Source organism: Podarcis vaucheri (assembly GCF_965113315.1).
Source record: "Podarcis vaucheri genome assembly, chromosome: 14".
Taxonomy (NCBI): domain Eukaryota; kingdom Metazoa; phylum Chordata; class Lepidosauria; order Squamata; family Lacertidae; genus Podarcis; species Podarcis vaucheri.
The window spans coordinates 3,717,798-3,733,848 of NC_138752.1; the positions used below are offsets into that span (position 1 = coordinate 3,717,798).

Below are 16,051 nucleotides of genomic sequence, written 5' to 3' on the forward strand. Positions count from 1 at the left end.
CAGCTGCAACTTAATTCTCTATCTTTGTGTAACAGAAATGAAATCATGAGAGTGGGCACTTTTGTTGCAAGGAGGAATGGAATCCCATTTGTTCTCAAAGGCCATCTATTTCTCGTGTGTGTGTGTGTGTGTGTGTGTGTGTGTGTGTGTGTTTACAATTTTTCAACTTTGAAGAAAAACAAACACACACACGACATTATGTTATTATGGGTTTGAGGAGCTTTGTTCAGCATTTGTACAGCATGGAATAATTTAAAAGTGTTAATCTCTGAGCATTGCCCCTGGGCGTTCACCGACCCTGCTCAAGAACAATGGTGCTATTGTTTGAGAAGGCTGTTGCCCATACCAGGGTTCAGATGAACTTTCCTCCTCCTCCTCCTCAGCTGGCCATTGGGCCCACATGGCAGCTGCGAAATGAACACATGCAATTAGGTGGCACCTGCTGGACTGAGCACAACCAACGCACTCGTTTCTAGTCAATGATTCTTAGCCACGAAAGGGCAACCACTAGAAGGTTTAAAAAAGAAAGGGGGAGGGTGGGTCAGGTGAATCCTCTAGAACAGCCAGAGCACAATGCTGTATTTTAAAAACCAGATAGACAAACACAGGAAGCTAACTGCCTTCAACTCCCAGAACCCAGTTACTGGATGGGAGCCTGCCCAGGATCTCCTGACTAGTGCTTTTCTTATGCTGCCTCATACTGAGTCAGACCAATGGTCCATCTTAGCTTGGTACTGTTTACAGCAGCCAACCTGGTGCCTTCCAGAAGTTTGGGACTACAACACCCATTACCTTAAGACAGCAAAAGAAGGAGGGAATGAAAGAGAAGGTGCGTTTGTGGGTGATGATTTGGGTAGATGGGAGCTCAACTGGGCAGGAACATTTTCCCCAGCCTTCACAATGAAACTCCAAATCAATACACAGATAGCCTTCAGTTGTGTTCTCTCCAACCTGGAGGGTTTGTGGGGCAGGTATTAAATACTAAAAGTAAAACAATCAACATTACAGAAGCGTAATGCTCCCTTTGTGTACAGACAAGGAACTTCCTGTACACATTGGCTAGTAAACGCCAGGTTGAAAAATCAGGTCCAATATGGATAAGATCTGATCAAATAACATAACAACACAACATAAACCTGGTGGGTCAATTTGTTTCTCTCAAATCTGGCTCTTCTATTCTTCCTTAGAATTTCAAATTAAAACATATTTCTGAACATTTGGTGGCATACGCAATTTTCGTTGAGTACAAAGGGGTGGGATATTAAAATGTAAAAAGTGAGCAGGATTCTGGGTGGGAGGCTGAGGGCCAATACCAACAGCATAAAATGAGATTAACAGAACCCAAAAGGATGGTTCCAGAGCTTAGATTCAGGAAATATGAATAGTCTTGTTTCACAGCTTCTAAAAAGTTAGCAGATGTATGTATAATAAATAGCTGCATCTTGAGGCAGCGGAACACACCATCCCATCACCAAATGCACTTCAGTCTCTGAATAATTTCAGCCTGGGATGCCCAGCAGCTTAGCTTTTTAAAAGTTTTTGTAATTTTATTTTCAAATATTACAATACAGTAATCAAATACAACAATAGAAAGCATAAAGCATATTGGGAAGCAGAAAAGTGGTTTGAAAGTAAGTTCCATGTAGCTTTTTAACAAGTATGCAGAAGGCCAGAATCCCACCTCCAAGCACAACATCATCAGGAGCAGTTTGGTAATCTGTGGTAGTATGATGTTCTGCATGAGGCCAGAATTTGCCTTCTCTCAATCTTCTCAATTCTGCACCCCCTCGGTTCAGTGCCTTGTGCGGCAGAACTGCAGCACCACCATGAATCTGGTGCTGTCCATTACTGAATGGAGTCCCCCCAGAGTGGCCAATGTGACCAACGTGGTATTCTCTCCTGAATTGGAACACTGTTGTACAGGGCCGTCTTAAGCATATCCGATGCCATGGTGCAAATATCTTTATGGCGCCCCCATGCCCCCCCCCGTTTCCCAGAGTTGTCAACGTTTCTTAAGTGGGGGGGGGGGTGAGCCTTCAGTCTGGCTCGTTTACATTGCGTGGTCCGACGCACGCTCGGCGCTGCACGTAAGTAAGAGGCACGTGGATCACAGCCTAGATGGCCTCCTGCGAAGCCTCCATCTGGGGATGTCTGTGCCACAGGAGGGCCAGCAAGCAGATCAGGTGGCACCTCGCTTGGTGCTGGGATCGCACAGGGTGCTCCCCTGCTCCATTCACAGACTCCGCAGGGAGGCGCGCAGGCAGTGACACGGCCAGAGAGGGGCGCCCTGCGCCTGCCCCCAATCACGCCCATCAGGCACCCAGGCAGCCCTGGCGGGAGGGGACACAGAGGGGCCTGAACTGGACGCAGTGCACTCCAATGGGTGGCTGAGAGGAGGGGAGCGGGCTGCCCCAGAGCAGGGAATGGAGCGTGCCCTAACTCTCCTTACCAGACACTGGCGCCCTGGCGCCCTGCACTACTAACGTCTATGGGTAAGATGCCCATGCGGTTGTAGAAGGAACCTGTACAGTTGAACATGTGTCCATTTCTGTGCAACCTTTAGCTTTTCTAAGATGACATTTGAGTGCATTGGCCAGAAAGATTGTCTACAACAAGCCACACACTGTGTTCAGGGAGCTGCCTTTTAGAGTATGCAATCTGTGTGCAATTTCTAATTAAACTTCCGTCACAAAAAACAAGGGTTTGTCCACACTCCCATTTCTCCCACACCTAGGACGTATGGGTCTAGGCCATTTTGCCTTTGCCACAACACTTTCCCCTAGAAAGCCCACTTTGGGACTAAATCAGGGGCCCACTGCTTATTTTTAGAGTTATGACTGAATTTTGTTTAAAGTGATATCTGAGACAAATCTAAAGGGTGAAACATCTAGACTTTTCATCAAAACAGTATGTGCTCGCCTAATTGTGACATTGGTCACAAGAATACGCAGCCATCCAGCTTGGTGCTTGGCAGTTGCTGACAGTGACAGATTGCAGAGCTCTTTACATTAAAGTAATGACAGTTTGCTGATGATGACCGAAGTCACCAGCAAGTTGCCTTTTTAAAAAGGATTAAAGTGTGGAACTGCAGTTAACTGAAAACACATTGTTTGTGCCTGTTCTGTTCCACCAACTTTTGCAGTGGGTTCATTTGTTTTTCACAACTCTATGAAACATTCCTGGGTTGGCATTACTAGTGCCACCTTTGTATTTCAAGTACTGGGTCCAAGGTGCCTGAGAGAATTCAAGGCTTGTTAAATTGCCCTTCCCTAGTAAACACTTTACTGTATTGTGCTCTCAGGTTGTGAAGGCTCTGCAGAAGGAATGTGCCTGAAAACAAATAAGAGGTTAATGACTGCAGCACAAGTTACCGTACTTACATCATTAGTCACTTTGCGCATGACAGCATGTGCACACACAAGAAAGCTTTTCAACTGCACATGTACTGTTTTGCCAGAGGAAAAGGCAACCTCTTTCTGCAAGGAGATATTTTGTCTTGCATAAGAGAAGCCTAAGAGTAATCTTGAATTTCTTGCCTTCTGTTGGGTCATACAGGGAGGGGGGATGCATTAGCCCACAGAGAAGTGCAAATGTGGATCTTTTTATGTTGATTGGCTAATCCCAAGCCAATCGGCTCCTTCCTTTCGTTTAACTTGCTCTTATGCTCTGTCCAAACTCAAGTTCACAGCCACATTGCTCGCTCTGCATTGCTGCTGCTCTCTTCTCTCCGCTGGCTCTCGGGCGGCTGCAGCAGGAGCAGCTGCTTCAGCAGCAGCTGAAGTCTCAGCTTGCTGCTAACCTGATCAGCTCAGGATACAGCTTCTATGTGACATCACAGCCAGATGTTTGGCAAAGCCACACCCCTATGAGGGTCTGAAGCAATCCAAGGAGTAATAACGGACCAGCTCAGTCCTGCCGTCAGAATGCACCCGGGAGACTGGAGGAACTGCAGGCTTGTTATTGTGGACAACCTTCATTAATTTTGTTTCAGACAAAAAGCTGTTCCGGACGGGGTTTGTTTTGCTTGGTGTTTTCCGTGGATGCCTTTCCTATTCAGAAGGAGAGAAACTGGGTGTGACCCATACAAAGAAAGTACTTTTCAGGGAGCTGTGGAGCCAGCTATCTCATTTTCTACAAAAAGGAAATCTCCAGGAGCGTGTATGTGGGTTTCTTGAAGGTTAACACAAAAGGAAAAATTGCAGTTGATTTATACACCTCAGGAGGCGTGAAAAATGGCAACAGCCGCCTACTTTGCCGCCGAGTGCCTTGTCTCCATGTCCAGCCGTGCTGTAATCCACAGCCCCATGAGGGAACTGGCCCCTCAGCCGGTTGGGAGAGCTGCCCCCCGCATCATCTCAAACAGAGCTGAGAAACCCGAGGTGAAAGAGGTTGGGAGAGACAATGGAGGTGGGTCTTCTGTCTATGCAGTGGCCAGCATTTTAGCTGACCTAAACCAGCATGTTCCACCAAAGCTTTCCTCGCCTCAGGGGGAGAATCTTGAGAGCGTTGACAGAGGAGGGGCTTCTCTTTCCCACAAAGAGTTTGGGGAAGAAAGTGTCTTGCTGGCCAGCAAACGTGGAGGAGGCAGAGCAATCACACCTACCAGCTTGGGGGCACCGAGTCAGCCAAGCCCCAGGCCAAGAAGCAGGCGAGGAAGATGTCGGACTGAGCCTGAATTACCTCAGAAGAAGCATAAATGCCACTATGCGGGATGCGAAAAGGTTTACGGCAAGTCGTCCCATCTGAAGGCTCACCTAAGGACCCACACAGGTTAGTGACTGGCTGGTCTATTTCCAATAGCTTTGTTGGGAGGAGAGGGAAGAGAAACTGGCTGATGTTCAGGCTCCCAGGACTGAAGTCTGGGACAAGTTAATGAGGAAAACGGTAAACCTAAAAACTTACAGTACAGCCCTTGTTGCTTCTGTAACAGGTAGTTCAGCCAAGCCTGTCCTTAATAAACACAGAAGTGTAACTGTGACCTGCTGCCCTCCTTTCTTCACTATCTCTGCCCCCTCCTGCCCCCTCCTTAACCCAGGCCCTATTTCCAGGCATTGTTTCAGCTTCCTCCACTTATAGCCAGCAGAGCAGCCCCTTCTAGGAAAAGGAGCATGTGGGTGTTGTTGCTGTTTGGTTGTTTGTTTTGCAGTGGTGTGGAGACGTGGGGTATTTTGGTGCTCTCTATATTGTAAGTACTGTCTTTCGGTACTGTCTACATTTCTATGGTTTCTGTGCAGCGAACCTTCTGGTATCGCAAGCTATACTGAGACCCAATCTGTTAAAAGGTGGCCTAGAAATTAAAAGAATGAAAAGGAGAGAGGGACACATTGATCAGAATCCATAACGGGGCACCCAAGAGCAACCAACACAGAGAGTAGAGTGGTTAGTGCTTAAATCAAAGTGGTGTTTCATAGAACAAAAACTGTCAACAATAGTCTCAAAAATATAGTCACCTCTTTTCTTCAACAATTTTTCACAAGGAGGGGGAAAATCATCTTGGCAATACATTGGCCACAATGAGTAAAACTTTAATGCTACAAAGTATTATATGCCTGGCCTCCTTTTCAACACCAACCATGGCTGGGGCTTATTGTTTCCACTTTTGCTCTTATCAAGGGAGCTGCACGTCAGAGTGCAAGGAAGTCAATGGCAACAGCCAGCCGTTTCTGGGTCCCCCACCTGCTCTCCTTATTTAAGAGTTGGCACTGCTTTTCAGTTCATATGACCAGTGGCTGCTGCTTACCCACTTGTAGTTGTGCGGGTTAATGATTTTGCAGAACACAATGATGACCCAAGGCAGTTTGGTGCCTCCCACACCATGGAGCACAACCCACCAGGAAGTTCTTCCATGAAAGACCCTTCAAAATGATCAGGAACTGTGCAAGCACAGCCATGGCCTGGCATAGGAGCTCCCTTTAATTTCAAGGGGCTGGGAGAACTTCCTGGTGGGTTATACTCCATGGGCTGGATCTGCCCGCCTCTCATTCTGCCACCTGTAGCCACACCCAACCTGCAGCTGGAGGCAAGGTGAGTTGCTGCCTCACCGTTGAGCTGCTTCTGACGCGCCCTTCCTCCCATTTTGTAGTAACCTCTGGAATAACCAGCAAACCAGGGCTTTGCTTGGTAAAGGCATTAACAACATGCTTTCCAAAGAACAAGTGACACCACCCTCCATAGTCCTCTAAAAACAAGAGGGCACCTCAGTCCTAAATGCTTGCTTTAGAATTAAGTCTCCTTTATTTGAAAGGGTATTTCTTCCAAGTTTGCATCCTTTGAGTTGCCTCTCCTGACACCCTCCCTTTCGGGAGTGTTCATGTTTAATGAATAATAGCTATCCTCTCTGTTGCTACTCAAAGTTGGCAAATTGTAGCTGAATCACGCCACACTCTGCTCTTGCCCAAACTTTTCCTTCGCTTCCTTTAAACATGGAGACAAAGGGATTCTAAGCTTGTAAACTGACTGGAAACTGAAGCAGAGGATGCTGCTGGGAAAACTCCTCTCTTTGATACGGAGAAGGAGGGCTTGGCAGCTCACGTCTCTGGGGAGAGGGAGGGGAGGGAGGAAAGAGCTAGTAGACGTCATTCAGGAATGGGCTGGGGAAGTACGAGTCATATAGGGACACTGGCTTGCCGCCCTGCTCTCCTTTGTTGTTCTTACTATTAAAAAAGAAGCTCGCCTCATTCACTTCTTTCCTTCTGCAATGCAGGATTTAGTTGTGCTGTTTGTGTTGCTAGAGCTAGGTGGAAAACAGAGGTGACAGCGACAGGGCTTGGTTGTAGGATTGGCTGAATCCCAAAGGCTTTCAAGCTTCTTTGTTTAACCATTTCCTACTCAGGCAGGACTCCAGAGACAAGAGGAAAACAGGCCTTCCCAAATTCCCCTTCTTGGCAAGGAGTGGGTCCCTCTTTGAAAGCAGTTTGAGGGGGCTAATATTCTGTCAGTTCACCCTTCATAATAACAAAGCATTTTGCAATGGCGCTCAAGGACCAGCTCACATTAATTCAGTGGCGTAGCATGGGTTGTCAGCACCCGGGGCAAGGCAAGTAATTTGCGCCCCCTAACCCGTGGATTTGCGCCCCCTAACCCTAACCCCCAGATGTTGCGCCCGGTGCGGCCGGCCCCCCCTGCACCCCCCACGCTACGCCACTGCATTAATTCTATGCATACAAGTCACCTCCCCTTCTGGGCTTTTTTCATGAGCAGAGATGTTTCCAATCAAATATTATTGACATGGACAGCAGCCTGACAGGTAGAGAAGTGTATACCAGGTAAAATCCTCTCTCCCCTCCCCCAGTGTCCATTTCATTCAGCTTCATCCCCAAAGCCTATGGGATGCCTGCAAGTAGGACATGAGAGAAACATCAGCTGGTATTGGGAAGCATGCTGCCTCCAAACATAAGGAAGAGCATAGCCATAGCGGCCAGTAGTCATAAACGGACACCCTCCCTGAATTTGCCCCATTCTCTTTTAAAGCCATCCCTCTTGGCGCTCATCATTGCTTCCTGCTGCAAATTCCATAGTTCAACTATCTGATGCATGAAGAATTTTCTTTTATCATTCCTGAATCTTCCAACATTCAGCTTCATTGAATGTCCATGAGTTTGTGCGTTACGAGAGAGGGAGATAATTTTTCTCTCTCTCCACTTTCTCCATACCATGCATAATTTTATAAGCCACTGTCATGTCACCTCTTCCTTGTCTTTTCTCTGTAACAGGGGTCGGCAAGGTTTACCTTACCTGGGCTGGTTCACTCCAGTGGAGATTCCTCTGTGGGCTGGGTCATGTGTGCACATGAGTGCATGTGCCCACAATTTCCGGCATCTGCATCTGCACAGACGCAATTTCCGGCATCTGCGCATGCGCAGACATGATTTCTGGCGCCGCAGAAGCAAGTCCCCGTGCCACACAGCACCGGTTTAGTGCAGCACGTGGGGACCCACCGAGCAGGCAGCTTGGTTCAGGGGCAGCTCGTGGGCTGGTTAAATGACACCTGTGGGCTGCTTGTGGTCCATGGGCCTTAGGTTGCCAACCCCTGCTCTATACTAAGAGCGCTTCTTTGGTCATAGAAGAGTTGCTCCATCCCCTTGATCATTTGGTTGGTAAAGGTAAAGGTAAAGGACCCCTGGACAGTTAAGTCCAGTCAAAGGCAACTATGGGGTGCAGTGCTTATCTCTGCTTTCAGGCCAAGGGAGTGGGCGTTTGTTCACAGATAGCTTTCCAGATCATGTGGTCAGCAGGACTAGACTGCTTCTGGTGCAACGGAGCACTGAGACAGAAACCAGAGTGCACAGAAACACCATTTACCATCCCACCTATTTATCTGCTTCCACTGGAATGCTTTCGAACTGCTAGGTTGGCAGGAATTGGGACAGAGCAATGGGAGCTCACCCTGCCATGCGGATTTGAACTGCCAACCTTCCGATCAGCCAGCCCAAGAGGCCCAGTGGTTTAGACCACAGCACCACCCATTCCCCAAGGTGGGAGGTCTTGCTCCATTTCCAAAAAGTGGCTAAGTTTTGTTGAAGGACCTCTGTACTGAGAGGTAGTTTTGGGATAGAGAGGCAGCGAATGAAAAGTTTGCAAAAGGGCTGCACTAGATGCACAGCTATTTCAATTTTGGGGATGAAAACAGAATCATGACAAATGTAAAAAAACAAACCTACAACACAGAATGTATTTTCTATCAAATAAGCCATCCCAATTGTTATAAAACTACACATAAATTTTCTCCCAGTTCAAACACCCTCCTCCTTCAATGTCCTCAGCCATTTTGGAATCATATTGTGAATAGGATCACATTGTGAGGCTCATGAATCGGATTTGGACTTTAAGTGCTGACATTGCTGAGGGCAAATAAAGCTTGTTTAAAGTGTATGCTGCTTCCAGGACTGTCCACATACATGATACTAGGAAATGGATGTGAATCAGGTAAATGAGAACAAAGGAAGTCTATCTAGAGTAACGCTTCACAAATAGTAGGTGTGACCTTTCAACACTGACAAGATGTTTGTGAAAATCACCCCTCCCTTTTTATATTGGTCCTACTTTACACATTATAGCTACCTCAAAGAGGTCAGCTAAATTGTGGGACAGCTCCCCATGTGGATCAGGCTGTTTTATCACCACATTTCATCAAAAAATGTTTCAGGCAAAGTGGAAAGCAATTCAAAATACACAGCAATTGATCTGTTTCATGTGGATGGTTCAGCATGCAGGAATAGCTGCCACAAGGAGCAAACTAAAGCTGTATTTACATAATGTTACATAATGTTAATGTGTGAGCTAGCAAAGCTAGATCTGCTTTGTCAATTTTCTGGTCCAGAAAAAGGAGCCATATGTCTTCAGTTATATGTCTTCACGTTACTTGCAGTTGCACGCCATCATGGGACTTGAAGTCTAATCTTGCTGTGTCTGGTTATGCCACGCTTTCTAAATCGATGGACTGCTTTTATATCCCAGCTTTGTCTCTCAGGAGCCCAAGGAGGCTCACGTGGTTCTCCCCTCCTCATTTAATCTCCACAACAACCGTGTGAGGTAGATTTGGCTGAGAGGCAAGAGTGACTGGCTCAAGGCTTCATGACCGAGTGCAGATTTCAATCTGGTCTTCAGGGGCCTAGTCTGACACTCTAACTACTGCACTACACTGTCTCTAATGTATGAATTAGTGAATGAGCAAGATTGCGAAGTAATCTTTCAATGCCAGCTTAAGGTATACTTGATCATTCAGGCCTTTGGAAGATAATGGAGAGTGGAAAGCCATATGTGACTATTAGGGCTATTGCTGAAATACTGGAAATATTTTGCTGCCCATAAATATTCTCAGTGTTTCCCCTCAGTTTTTAGGAATTGTATTTTTATTGTGTGTTGTATTTTACAGAATTAGTCATGCAAGCTACCCTGGGGCAGCTTGGAAAATGAAATAAATAAATAATCAAGATCTACAAAAAGATCCAAAAGCTATTTGTTCAAAAAAGAAGGAATGACAGTATGAACAGGACCCAGGCAGATTCTAGCTGAAATTCTGCTTTGATGCTTCCACTTTTAGGCGGCTGCCCTGAAACATGCTTGGATTTGGATTTCATAGGGCTCCAGAAAAACAGGCAATCATTCATACTGAGAGAAGGAGAATAGTTCACATTATGACTGGTGAGATGGAGCTAATTTTCTATTTCTCCATCTAACACTCAGCTCAATACTTCTTACTGTTGTTGGTTTTTTTAAATTTTTTTATTTAGCACCATGTGTCCAGGCCGCCGTGCCCACACACCATCATTTGCCTCCCTAAAATGGAAGGATGGCAGAGCATAATGATCAACCCCAAACTTCAGCTGTTTTTGCCATCTTGGATTCAGCATTTGTTGTTTGCGCTGAGGACCTTGGCTCCAAAGCACTGCAAATTTCTGCCTCAATAATATCTACCCCCGGTGTGTCTCGGTTCCTGCAGGAACAAAGTTGTGATGGAACGGGGTCACTTACACACCTTGCAAGACTGGAATAGCTTGTTCAGCATTTTATAGGCCAGGTGAAAGTTAAGAGGAGCCCTTCAGGCAAAAAGCAGAGAATCACCTAATGACTGATTACACTCAGACAGAGACATACGGGGCACCTTGTACTTGTTAGATGTGTGTGTCTCTTTTGTCTTTTTCCTTTGGGCTGCTGTGCTCATAAATAGTAGTTTCCCCACTGCAAGTTGATAAAGAAATCTAAACTCGCATGCCGGAAGGGAAAAGAAAAGTGCTGGAGTGAGTGGGAAACTGCGGCTGGGGTGGGTTTGTGCTGCCATTCTCTGCGATCACAGAAAAATAATAATAGAGCATGGCACCAAGCACATTGAGTAGTCCGTCTTCAATTTAAGAAGGGCCAAGTTTCTAGCCCATATACTGATGAAATATAAGTGTAAGAGAAGAAGAACAAGTAGACCTGAAATGCCTGCTCTACCTCCTCAAAAGTAGAGGAGTGGGGCTCTGTGTTGCTCTCCAACTTCTTCTCAGGACTAGAATCAAAGAATTCTTATACATCTGCTTATCTTGAATAATCTAAGCAGGTTACAGATACCATCTTTTTATAGCACAGAATTTAGACAGTGCAGAGCACTCTCACCCCCAGCATGGAATTCACAAAGCCTTCAATATGAGTAGCTTCTGATGTCCCTTAGATCCCACAGCCGGAGCACTGGGACCCGTTTTGCCAGCCAAATGAGTGTGTGCTGCCCATGTGTTCATAAGCATAAGTTGTTCATCATACTTTAACCATAGTTTACATTTTCAAGAGTGTACTTAAAAATCATTGGTGTATAGCTAAAAAAATATGGCATCATGGTACCGGGGAAACTTGAAATACTTATTGTAGTTAATAGATTTTTAAAGATACCATTTACAAAACAGTCTCAAGATGAGTTACAAGCTATGTAGAAAATGCTAAAATATAAAAACACTAACAGACTATCTTTGACCCCCTGCAATACTGAAACCCCATCCTCCCAACCCTCAGCCTGACTCACTTCACAGAGTTGTTGCCAATATAAAAATTACAATGAATGCAAAAATTGGTGGCTGGTGGGGTTGCCTGAGCTTCCTTCCACAAGACTGACTACAGGAACTATTGGAAGAGCAACCATGATGTTTAGAGATCATAGTCTGGTGGTGCTTTTAAATATAGAATCAAATTATAGCCTTGCAGTCCTGCAGCATTTTTATCCTACTGGAGCTCTAGAAAGAACCTATTACTGTATTTTTGGGTCTAGGGTAAGTCCCTGGCTCCATTCTGAGTTTTAGACAATTAGAGGTGGCAAGGAGGATGGGCAATGAGAAACAGGCCAAGAGGTTTCTGTACCACTCCAAATAGGTTGGGGATAACATCTGAATAACATTTAGTCCCCAATAGCATTGAGATGCAGCCCCAACACCTAACGTGCAGCATCCGTTCATATTTGACGGAATCTGACAGCTGATTTGCAACAGCATTGAATAAAATATCTGCTGATTTCCTCCATTTCATTTAATCAATTCATCACTCAACCAGAAAATGCTCCATTGGAGCTGCAGGGAAGGGCATCAAAACCAGTCAGAAATCACATGCTGACATCAATGAAATGTGAATAGCAAATATGATGGAGAAATTTTCAGTTTATAAAACAGAACTCCAACTAGAACATGTGCCAGAGATTGAACTAGTTTTGAAATTTTGTTTCAGCCACAGCTCTGTACCTCACCAACAGGGAAACAGCCTCCCCCAGGCCGCCTGCAATGTCAGAGGGGCCGACCCTGCCTCTCAACCCAAGAAGCAGTTGCCACACAGCACTTAATGCCACAAGATTCCTGTGCATGTAGCCTTACTTAATAAACAAACAGGAAAGCAACATCCCATCTACCTTTGCCATCTAGGACATGTGAACAGCATATCTTGCTATTGTCCCTGGAGAGCCATTTTTGCAAAAAAGGCAGAAAGGCAGAAATATCCTACTAGCATGGAAATACCATCAACCATGACAAAACATTCTTAACAGCAGATAAGTTGGTTTCCTTTTTTACTTGCTGAAGGCCTGTGTTAGATTCAAAACATTTGCCCCCTCTGCTGGGACAACCAGCCTCTGAGTAGGTGCCCTTCCAAGATTTCCCAGAAACAAGAGCTTTCTCTTCAGGGAGGGGAGTATCAAACCCTCTCAACTTTCTTCTGCTTTTTTGCAAATTTAGTACAGTACTGATCTAAACCAAAACAAGCGTCACATGGTAGCACAGGAGATATCTGTCTAGATTTCCCCAGAATTTTCCTCTTGGTGTCTTATCCCCAAAGCCCTTAAGGCAATGATAAAAATAAATTATTAAGCTTGCCTGGAGGGGCGGACAGCTTCCCTGGCAGGAGTTCTCCAATTCCTCTTCAGTTTGCTTCCCATGGGAGCCCATGATTCCTTACATCTTAACAAAAGTCCTGATAATTTCTGTAGGTCAAGGGAAAGGAGTGCATTCTAAACGCAAAAGAAGTGAAATTTGATTCCAGTCAGAGCCATGAAAGAAAGGCACCAGAGCCACCTGGAATCAAGGCCATTATACCGTTCAATGAGAAACAGAAAGCCCACTCCACTGGGAAGTCTGCCAGTGGGAGCCCCAGCGATATTAACAAGAGCTGTGCAAGTAAACTGTGCTATGACTGTCATTGTAAGGCTTCGACAGTTGCCCTTTCCAATGGTTAATTCACACGTAAGAGGGTATCTTTGGATGTTCTGTCTGAAGCACCACAGAGTCTTGGTCTGAGGGGAAGAAAATGCTTTGTCTTTGCAGGGAGGGGAGAACTTCTCTGTTGATGGTTTTAATTTTCTTCCTCAATTCCTGTTCATACACTACCACATCCTCCTCAAGCCCTTGTTGCTTTTTTAAATAGGGAATGGAATGACCCAGCTCTTTGGGTTTGGATATGCTGATGCTGATAAATGTCTGCTCACAGGAAAGGGTTCATCCTTTTACACATAGAAAAGCTGACATTCCTTAACCCAAGCAAGATATTTTGTCTTGAATAGCTGGGGGAAGATTGAGAGATGTTGTGTTTCCTTCCATCTAATGCACGGGTGTCAAACACAAGGCCCGCGGGCCGAATCCAGCCCGCCAGACCTCGTCATGTGGCCTGTGTAGCTGCTGCCAGCCGCCAGCCTTCACCTTTTATTCTCGCTTTTTTTTTCACACAAGAAAGCCACCTCTTCAGCGCATGCGCGGCAGCCTACAAGCCAGAGAACGTCTGCCCTCTAGCGGCTGATGCGGCCCCCGATGAATTTGAGTTTGACACCCCTGATCTAATACATTCCTGCTGTGTGTTTGCAGACATGCTTTTCTGTATTGGGGGCACATTCAGCAAACATAGTTGCAGCCTCGTGTGTGAACCAAGCATAGGCAGTGTTGGATGATGCCCAATGACTGAGGTTATTGGGAAAGGAACCAGACTCTATAGCAGTAGGAGGATGACTCTGCCCAGGTTTGCCACTCCGTGACAGGGAGCTGCAGCCAATCCTGTGTACCATACCTGTGAGGGAAGGGGAAGAAATTTGATTCAGTTTACATTTAAAAGCAATTTGTAGTTCCCAAAACAAAACCTAGACAAAAATGCAGCCCCCCCTCCATAATTTGCACTTCTCTGAATTTTGCAATGCTTTTCTCCAACCAAGAAAATTGTCCAGAAATGCATAGGCATGGGTAAAAATGCACATATTAGTGAAAATAGCACACCCAAAAAAGTGTTAGGCCCTGCTTTGCAAAAATGTGTATACTGGGCAAAATAGCATACAAGCATGTGTATATTAGGATCAATTCACACTAAAATGCTGATGAATTTTTGTGAGGACTTCTAAATAAATAAAGTAAATTCTATAGCTAATGGGGAACTATAAGGAACTGAATTTAAGACCAGATAATAATAATAATAATAATAATAATAATAATAATAATAATAATAATAATAATAATAATAATTTATTTATACCCCACCCATCTGGCTGAGTTTCCCCAGCCACTCTGGGCGGCTTCCAATCAAGTGTTAAAAAATACAGCATTAAATATTAAAAACTTCCCTAAACAGGGCTGCCTTCAGATGTCTTTTAAAGAGAAGATAGCTGCTTATTTCCTTCACATCTGATGGGAGGGCGTTCCACAGGGCGGGCACCACTACCGAGAAGGCCTTGTGTCTGGTTCCCTGTAACCTCACTTCTCGCAATGAGGGAACCACCAGAAGGCCCTCGGCGCTGGATCTCAGTGTCCGGGCTGAATGATGGGGGTGGAAATGAGAAATTGAGAGAAAACTAAATCCCTATGTGTACACTTGTAATATCTAAAGTTTATACCAAGTAATATGAGAAGAGGTCCTTGGCTTACCATCCATAATCTGATCTGGGAAGTTTAAAGTAGAATCTCTACACCATTTCACATGTTAGACAGCAAAACACCTAGCTGTTGCCATCAAGAGTATCCAACAGGGAGCGACAGCCAATTTGAGAGCACCTGTACAATACAAATGCTTCCAACTTTCCACCCAGTTTGCCATATTGACACTTTATATTTTTAGGTGTGTGCTTATTTTTAAAGGTGTAGAATTAAATAATCTCAGGTGTACATCTGAAAAGGTAATGCATGAAGAAGTTTTTCTTATTGGAATCTATACTCTCAGTATGTAGGTCCAGGGTGGTCTCTTGTTTTAGTTGCTCTGCATTATAGCTCATTTTAATAAATTGGCCTTTGGACAAAAGAATAAGTGGTGGAGGATTTTCTGTCTCTGGCGTCTATTTATCCAACACCCACAATTCCCCCTTCCAAACTCTTCTAGATAATGAGTCAAATGGCTTCATATCAGTTCCTTGGCAACATTAGCTAGAGATAATGACAAGGGAGTGCCAAGTGACTAATTAGCCCTGTTAACATATCAAGCTCACAATCGAGACAGTAGGCTTTGTTTTCCACTTTCCGGCAGAAAATTTAGAGGGCAAAATGTATTAGGCCATCCCCTCCCAGCAGATATTAGGGGAGCAAAGACACCTTGGCCCCATAGAGCTGGCAGCCCTACTCAGCAATGTATTTGCAGGAAGTTTTCCTTTAGATCTAAAAATGGAAAATTCCCTTGTATGTTAAATCTCCATGTACATAATAAACTCAAATCCACAATAATTCAAGACCAGACTATACAAACCTCAAATCACAAGGTAAAATTGTTCCACCAGTCCTCAGATAAGGGAGGGAATTGCAAATCACAAACTGCTAAAAATCCCGCTTAGATCTCTTTCCCCTGTCCTCAGGAAATGGGGAAAGATGAGCCAGTCAGTTCTGATGTCTCAGTTTCTCATTTTTTCAGTGTTAATTTTAGTTTACAACGTCAGGTTGCATTAAAGAACAAAACAAAACCTAACAAACATTTTGTATGCAATCATGTTTAATATACACATTTTGCAAGTAAATTTCCATAATGTATGTATGTTTTCACTAACATAACCAAGTCTACACACAGTTTCCCTAAATGTAGGCAGTTTTGTATGCATTTCCTGACAGGAGAATGGTATCACAAAATTTGGAAGAGAGTGAAT

The 16,051-nt window shown here is 44.9% G+C and overlaps 1 protein-coding gene across 1 annotated transcript in view; it reads left to right on the forward strand.

The window, feature by feature from the left end:
- The first annotated feature begins 3,549 nt into the window (after nt 1–3,549).
- The window catches only part of KLF13 (KLF transcription factor 13), a 35,085-nt gene continuing 22,583 nt past the window's right edge, over nt 3,550–16,051 (forward strand). Inside the window, exon 1 of the mRNA XM_082198148.1 lies at nt 3,550–4,770. Coding sequence (XP_082054274.1) covers nt 4,233–4,770 — 538 coding nt within the window. The 5' untranslated portion in view covers nt 3,550–4,232. The remainder of the gene's footprint in view (nt 4,771–16,051) is intronic.